The sequence below is a fragment of the Theropithecus gelada genome, chromosome 5, assembly GCF_003255815.1.
Source record: "Theropithecus gelada isolate Dixy chromosome 5, Tgel_1.0, whole genome shotgun sequence".
NCBI classification, from domain to species: Eukaryota; Metazoa; Chordata; class Mammalia; order Primates; family Cercopithecidae; genus Theropithecus; species Theropithecus gelada.
The window spans coordinates 71,701,854-71,710,540 of NC_037672.1; the positions used below are offsets into that span (position 1 = coordinate 71,701,854).

An 8,687-nucleotide genomic window follows, 5' to 3' on the forward strand; every position below is an offset into this window, starting at 1 on the left:
AATGATTCATCCAACCCACAGCCTCCTAATTCCTTGACTTGCTTACTCCCAACATTTGGATTTGAAAAGCCAGCATTATTTTATTTTATCCCAGCCTTTTTCATAGTAATACCTTAGACATTGTCATTACCAGCAATTGAATTGCCCCCAATTTTTACAACAAAGCATTAAACTTCATATCTACTCTGTCTTTTATTGAATAATCAAGGAAAGGAAATTTATCTTAAAAACAGATGATTTTTTTTTCTGGCTAGATTCAGAGAGATGCGACCAAACAAGAGTCAGGAAGAAGACATACATAGGAGAGATAAATGAGCCTCAAAACAGATTTTTCCCTAGAGTCTGCAAAAAGGCATGCAGCCCTATTAATACCTTGATTGTAGCCTTGCCAGACTCTAAGCAGAGGAATTCTTTGAGCTATACTATTAGAAAAACTTCTTTCTATAGATTAGTGAGATAATTTGTTATTTTGTGCTTCTAAGTTGGTGATAACATGGTATGACAGCAATACAATAATACAGAAGTTAAATGGATAACTCAACCTTAACATGGCCAATGCAGAATGTATGATATTCTAAATCTTTATACCCTGATCTTTTCCCATTTTTTAACTTACTAAATGACACCATTATTGACACAGTTGTTTAGGCCAAAATTATCAGAGTTATTTCTAGATTATGTATTTTTCCTAAAACCCAAGATTCTGTATTTCATCAAAGATTTCTGGATATTTTTTTCAGCTGTATACTGCGATTGACTACTTTGCTTCATCTCTGTTGATCTTTCCCTAGTCTAAGCCACCTCTTCTCTCATCAGGACTCCTGAAATAGCCACCACTCTTGCTCTTTTTATTTTATTTGAAGTTCCGGGATACCTGTGAAGGATGTGCAGATTTGTTACATAAGTAAATGTGTGCCATGTTGTTTGCTGCATCTATCAACATATCACCTAGGTATTATGCAGTCTTGCTCTTCTAACAGTTTTTTATCCATAGAGCAGCCAGAGTGATGAAGTTTTGAATATGTTAATCACATAATGTTATTTCTTCCTTTAAAGCTATAATGACTTCCCATAACATGTAGAATAAAGTTCAAAATCCAAATCCCTTTATGATGTGTTTTTTCTCTGCCTTCTTCACATCATCTCCTTCCACTCTCCTCTTTTTTGAGTGTGAACCACATTAACTTTTGTTGACTCTTCTTATACACAAAATTTATTGCTGCTTTAGATCTTTACATGGTTGCCTTGAACACTTTTTCTCTAGATCATTTAGTACCTTGCTTTTTAATATTCTTCAAGTCATTCCTCAAATATCACTTCATCAGAGAGTTTCTCCATTATTATTTTATGTAAAACAGTCAGTCACCACTACTTAGTATCTTCCTATGCATTGTTCATTACTTTTCAAAACACTCTCACATCTTACATTTTATTGACATGTGTTTACTTTTTAAAAAATATCTCACTAGATATAAGCTCCATGAAGACAGTTACTTTGACTACCTTCAATATTGCTGTTATTGTGCTACTAAAACAGTCCCTGTATCCTGGTAGGTTCTCAAAAGTGAAAGAGAAGCCTGGGCAATGTAGCAAAACCCTATCTCTGCTAAAATTACAAAAGAATTAACCAGGAGTGGTGGCGTGCATCTGTAGCCCCAGTTAGGAAGCTAAGGTGGAATTTCCTGAGCTCAGGCATTCATGGCTACAGTGAGTTGTGATTGCATCACTGTACTTCAGCCTAGGTGATGGGAGTGAGACCCTTTCCATGGAAAGAAAAAAAAAAAAAGGAAAGCATTAAACACAAATGAAAATTGTGGGCTTACTTTAGGTGTCTTGAGAAGTTTTAATTTATAAGTGTTTGACGGCACTGTGGGAAGTTAAGTGTCCTGAAGGAAAAAGTCAAACATGGAAAGATAAAACTCTCATGACATTATGAGGCCATTTCCTAAATAGTCATATCATAATACTTCTGATTCAAATATCAACAAATAGATGCAGAAGAAACTTGGAAATCTCAGTGATTAGCTTCTTCTTATTGCTATCTGAAACCATCTCCTATCTCTATCTTAGCTTAGAAAATAATTTTTTCATATCAAATTCCAAGACATGTGATTCACATCTCAGATATTTAGATTTGCTAGAATGGCGTTTCTTCTCTGCAACTATTTATAAGCAGTGATCAGATGGTACTCAGGATTTTTTATAGGGCGAGCTATGGTGACGGCTAAGATTCTTTCATTTTAGTATCTATTAACATCTTATTTTGGGCTTTGTAATTGTATGATGGGTTGCCATACTGAAGAGGGCATCCTGTTGCCTACTCTTCTAACTTCGTAACTCTAAGCTTCAAGTCCAAGTGTCTTATTGCATTTTTCCTTAATTTACTTTTTTGGCCTCATGGGACATGGCCAGGCTCTGGTAGCACTAATATTCATTTAGGTGACATAAATGGGGGATAAACTAGTGGCTCTGATAACAGTGGATACTTCATATTGTTGCTCAATTCTTTATTTTTCCCTACTGATATAAAGGTTCATGGGGATTGTTTCACAATTTCTAAGATATTTCTCCCAAAACACAATGCTTTGGAAATATTTATTCTCATTCAAAAATGAAATCCATTTTATCTAAAAGTCTCTTGGAAGTAGTGTTGAAATTCTTATTTTTGGAGAGTAGAAGCAATGGTTATGAGGGTAGTGGTGTCTTTTGCAGTGGTGGTGGCACCTGTTGCAGTTGTCTGTATTTAGGGTGCAGGATTAGGGAGGTCAGGATCAGTTGGAGAAATTACAGGGGAAAATGGAGGTCCAGGTGGATAGGGTCTTGGTTGGGAAGGTGGCTGTGGATAACCTGGGCCATAAGGGGAAGGAAGAGAGAGTGGTTGAATTCTCCCTGGACCATAGGGTGGAGAAAGGCGTGGTGGAAATCTCCCTGGACCACAGGGTAGAGGAGGAGATGGTGGAAATCTCCCTGGACCATAGGGTAGAGAAGGAGGTGGTGGAATTCTCCCTGGACCATAGAGTAGAGGAGGGGGTGGTGGAATTCTCCATGGACCATAGGGTGGAGGATGGGGTGGTGGAACAAATCCTGGTCCAAACGGAAAAGGTGATGGAGGAGGAGAAGGAGACAGTGGCTCAGGTGGATATGGTCCCCCGAGGCCTCTTTGACTCTCACCAGGCTGTGGAAAAAAGAAGTAAATACTTTTAAATCAGATATTTCGCAGTTAAATATAAGAATGAATGCTTTCTATGATAGGCAGAACTCTGAGATGGCCCCAAGATTTCTACTCTCTGCTGGCACATACTGGCCTGACCTTATCAGATGAGCCCTTTTAAAACAGGTTCTGCGATGTCTGAAGAAATCAGAGAGATTTGAAGCTGCAGCAAATGCTTTTTTCTGAATCAAGATGCCGTGTTGTGGGGAGGGCTACGTGGAAGTACATGGTAGACCGGCTACAGGAGCTGAGAGTGGCCCCGGGCTCATAGGCAGCAAAAAAGTAGGGGCGTCAGTCCAACAACCAAGGGACTGAATCCTACCAATGACCATACAAGCTTAAAAAAAGGACACTGAGCTGCAGAAGAAAAAAAAAAAAAAAATACAGCAGTGGACACACCTTTTCAGCCTTGTGAGACTGTGAGCAGAGAAGCCACCTAAGCCAAGCTCAGAGTTATGGCCAAAGAAACTGAGATAATAATGAGTTTTTAAAGGCTACTAATTAGTGGTAATTTGTTATTGAGCAATAGAAAAGTGTTAAATGTATCTAAGTTATGATGTCTGAACGTCTATATCAAAGAAAAATGTTTCTCTTTTGCCCTCTGAATACCTAGGCTCTCAATGAAAGCTGGGATAGTATTGACTTAAAAAAATAGATAATGAACAAAAATCTTATCCTTGGCCTATAGTGAAGTCTGTCATTCCAAATTCCAAATGGAAATAAATGCCTTTGCAGCATGAGAAAAACATGTCTTTTTATGTCTAATTCAAGGGTTCAGGCTTGTTCCGAGCTTTGCACATTAATTAATTGTGAAACGCATGTGAGCAACTATTTCGTGCAATGAGCTTATGAAGGAGCTGGTTCATTCATGTCATGAATGTCAACCTGGCAAGTTGCCAGGGGTACAAACATCTATTCTATGACTCTACAGGCTGAGTAATTACAATACAAGGAGGGGTAAATGTGATCTGAAGGGAAGTGAAATTAGTGGAATGAGTGTCTGGGGTTTCATGTCAGTGTTTGAGCTCTCCTTCTGGCACATGGAGATAGAGTGAGTGTGGAATTCTTTTTGATTCTTTTTTTCTCATCAGGAAAATGATGTTCATAAAAGTACTCACCTCCTGCAGTTGTTGTCACATTTGTTGTGAAATATCACTTGTAAAGTGCCTAGGGTGGTGTTTATCTCAGGTCTCGTTTACATAGAGTACAATTTTTAGAAATGAAAATAGCTGAGGCTGGGCGTGGTGGCTCATGCCTGTAATCCCAGCACTTTGGGAGGCTGAGGTAGGTGGATAGCTTTAGGCCAGCAGTTCACGACCAACCTGGACAACATAACAAGACCCCATCTCCATTAAAAAATTCAAAAATAACTGAAAAGTAGTGCAAGGAACAAATACATTAGGGATTTAAAATGATCAGTTCTGGATAGGAAAACGATAAAGGATTGTCTCTGTGGGAAGAAGTCATTTGAAAAGAGGCTTAAAGAATATAAAGTAAGGAGGGAGCATGCCAAATAGAAGGAAAATACGCAAATGCTCTGGGGTAGGAATGAAGTTCCACTCTACTGACGGCAAGAAGTCCAGGTTGCTTGGAGCAGATGCTTTTTTTGGACACAAAACTACATTCACTTCTTGTGGTTCTCAGTCCCTTCACCTATTTGGCCATTACCCTTGCTAATCCTAAACTTTACTATTACAGTAAAGCATCTCTGTCCTGAATTCCTAATGCCAGGTTCTTAACAATGTTAGAGGATGTCACCAGCACTGTACCATCAGAGTTAGCGTCCTTCAGTATTGCCTGAAATCCTTTTTTGAGTGTCTTATCTCAGATTATCTCTTCCCACTTCCCCAGAGGCCTGTAATTTTCCAAGTTGATGCCAGTTTTATCAACATTCTCCACCTCATGCTGAGCTCTCATCTACCCCCACCAAAGTGGCTTTTCTCCTGCTTCACCAAGATATTTCAGGCAATTAGAAATGAACTTCCCTGATTTACTGGTCACACAACCATGGAGTCATTGATAGCTAGATAATTTCTTTTTCTTTATACTTGTTTTCCAAGGGACCTGGCTCTGTCAGTCTTCTCTTTTACTTTCTGCAACTGTAATATCTGCCATTTAGCTAGCTCATTTTCTTCAGAAAAACACTATCATTTATGTTCAACTCAATTCTTTTCTCCCTATCCTATCAGCTCTTCATCCCACTTCCTGAATTCTAAATCTAACCACTTCTTATCATCTTTCTTGCTTTCATTCTAATCTGTCATTTACTTTTACCCAAATTTCTATAATGGCCCGTTGATTTGACCTCTTGATTCTAATTTTGCCCCTTTCACCTAACATGTACAGAGAGGTTGAAGACGTCATTTGAGAAATAAATATCAATGGATATTTCTCCGTTTATAAAAGATTCAGTTTCAACCACCAGTACCCTTGTTGTTGTGACTTTCTTTTCACATCTTTCCTGCAAAGCAAAGCTCTGTGAAAGGGTATTCTAAATTTGCCAACCCCACTTCTCACTTCTCATTTGCTCTTAAACCTGGCTTCTGCCCTTAACATGCCAGTAAAAGTTTTATTCATATCACCAGTGAAACAAACAAACAAAAAATTCCAAGGCACTTCTGTGGGACCAGCCTCATGTTCGTCTTCTCTAGCTAGTAATGGTTCATGGTATTATGGAGGGTGTTTGACCCAAGGACTGCCAATCCAAGGACTAGTCAGGGTATGTGGAAGTTCAGGATTTGATTTTTTATTGTCAAGAAAACGAATCCTTAGTGTGGAAAATATTTCACACATTTTTATTTTTGAGACAATTAAAAATTAGCTGAAAGTACTTTTTCCTAAAGATATACCGATGTTGATCTAAATATTATGTAATGAAAAATCTTCATAGTAAATATCGATTCTTTTCCTGATCTCTTAACCCAATCACAATGATTAGCTCCCTTTCCACAACTGGCTAAAGTAAAATGATGAAAATGATGAAAATACTATACTAGGAAGAAACATTCCATTCTCAAAGGGTTATAATGAATGTTAATCTCCTACATTATTCAGTTTAGCAATAATCCAGCTAAGACAAGCATACTTTGCATACTTTGAATCTAAACTTATTTGTATTTTAATGAGATTAAAAATAGTGAGACTTGCTTTGAGGATTAAAAGAGATAATGTATGTAATGCATTTGGAAAATTACTTATAACAGAGAAAACACTCAAAAGTCGACAGGCTGAATATGATGACTTACCCCGCCTACAAATATATATATATGCAAAGGACATGCTACCCTTCACATTTCCAATTTTCAGTAATTATTAATCATCATTAGTCATATCAGCTGAAAAAAGGCTCATTGCTATTTAAACTGCTTATATTATTGGAAAGCTCTCTATTTTTCTAATTTATCTTATTAAAAAGTTATTTGTATAATAAAAGCCTGAATAAAATGTTTTTCTCATATTCTGAGGACATGAAAATATTGAAAATCAAATTTATGACGAAGTCATTAAGACATAACCTTTAGTGGATGTCAATATGCTTTATTGGCTTATCAAAAATTATGTCTAGCCATAATGCATGCAGGAACATGGCCAAAGTCAGAAAACTTCAGTCATCTCAGAATGTCCTGCTTTTATTCAAGCTTTTCAAAGTAGAAGAAAGAGGTACTATTTTATGTTTCATGTTTCAGAATGATATAATTTTATGTTGCCTGCTTTGTGGAAGTCATAGTTTTCTAAAAAATCAGCTTTTATATTTTCCCATTTGATATAATAGATTTTTATGATACTTTGGGAGAAATTACTCTGGAATTAATATCCTCTTTGTAACACTGGAATTAATTGACCCCTCTGTTGAAATTGAGTATCATTCTATTACTTTTAAAAATATGCATTAAAAAATTCTGAAACACTAGGTTAAGGGCAATGAGCATAGTTTTCCTTAACCTAGTTTTTAATATATGGTAGGTGTTACTATAAATGTTTATTATTTCCTCAAAATGTAGCATGCAAAGATTCTCCTAAATGCATCTTCCCAGGTCCCATTATGGGGTACTCTTATTCAGGCTTGGAAGAGGACTTTAATACTTTTTAATAAGTGAGTTAGGTGACTCCATGGTAGGAACAACTACTTTATCTCATTTTACAGAGTTTTACCTACTGTGTAATTGCTAGAGTATGGAAACATACATTTATATTTATCTGTTTAATGCAGTCTGATATTATAGATTTGAGCTATCCATTATGGCAGCCATCAGACATATGCGGCTATTTAAATTAAATTAGATTTTAAATTTAGATTTCAACACTAGAACAGTGTTTCATCAATGCTTAATAGTTACTAATATATAAGAAAAGGTAACATAATTAATGTAAAAAGAAATCTGAAGTAATGGTTAAGGAGGAAAGTATAAAGACGTGTGATCGTGATTAATGATACTTACTGTGAAACACGCTGCAAGAGCCCAAAGGCCCAAGATTAGAGTCAGTGATTTCATCCTTTCGGTTGCCTCTGAAAGTAAGCACAATAGGTGATCAGTATGATTTTTTTTTTATTACAAATTACTATTTAAAATGTCTCAACACATGGATATAATGTAATACAGATATACTACTGTAGCATTTTTAGGAATTTGCCTAACATTATGTTGGATTCATTATTACAGTGGGGCAACATTAGTAGGCTTATAAAATTTGACTTCAAAACAGTGGAACTAGTTTTTATTTTTGACTTGTAAGCTGATATTGGAGATAATGCCAAAGAGTTATTCATAAATGATTTGAAGAATAGAAGCTTTTATAAATGAGGTTTTTGCCTTTAGAGGTAACTACTTTGAAATGTACAATTATTTACATTTGAACACTTTTGTATATTTAAATAGCAAGTATATTGTTTTATAGATTTCTATAGACTTGGGTTTGCAATATTAACATGTTAACTAAATCATGTGTTATCAATTTAATTCCTTGGGGTATCTCAAAAATAAGGAAAAGAAAGAAATCACTCTGTTTGACGTAGTGTAAGAAAAAGAGAATCATATTATATACCTCCTAGTTTTAACAACATTCCACTAAATTAATTTAGTCTGTGATGTGTGGTCTCAAAGTGCTTCCAAAAATCCATATATGGTAGATCAAAGACCAAGTCAGAGAACATGGAGGAATCCAGGTATTTTATTCTCCGTTGGCTCAAAATTTGCAAAATATTTCAAGTACATGGTAGCTTGAATTCTGGGAAAGCAACTCCATGCACCATTGTACAAATGGCTTCCTGACAGTCAACTCTGCACATAGGTTGAGTGTGTTATCTGAGCAATGCAAGTTTTGAAAAATCATGTGGACAAAATTTCACTGGATATTCAATTGTATGTGGGTGTGGCTATTCTCTTAAGGATTACTTTTCCCATGATCCATTCTTACGAGAAGTTTGAAAAACAAAAGAAAAACTAATAATAAAAATATACTGTAGAACAATTCCCTC

The 8,687-nt window shown here is 36.1% G+C and overlaps 1 protein-coding gene across 1 annotated transcript; it reads right to left on the minus strand.

Moving 5' to 3' along the window:
* Positions 1-2,153: 2,153 nt before the first annotated feature.
* Positions 2,154-7,704, minus strand: SMR3A (submaxillary gland androgen regulated protein 3A). The gene is made up of 2 exons (XM_025385896.1): positions 7,651-7,704; positions 2,154-3,175 (listed from the first exon to the last, which is right to left on the minus strand). The coding sequence occupies exons 1-2, from the start codon at positions 7,702-7,704 to the stop codon at positions 2,744-2,746; spliced, it is 486 nt and encodes a 161-aa protein (XP_025241681.1). The 3' UTR covers positions 2,154-2,743.
* Between the last annotated feature and the right edge of the window lie 983 nt (positions 7,705-8,687).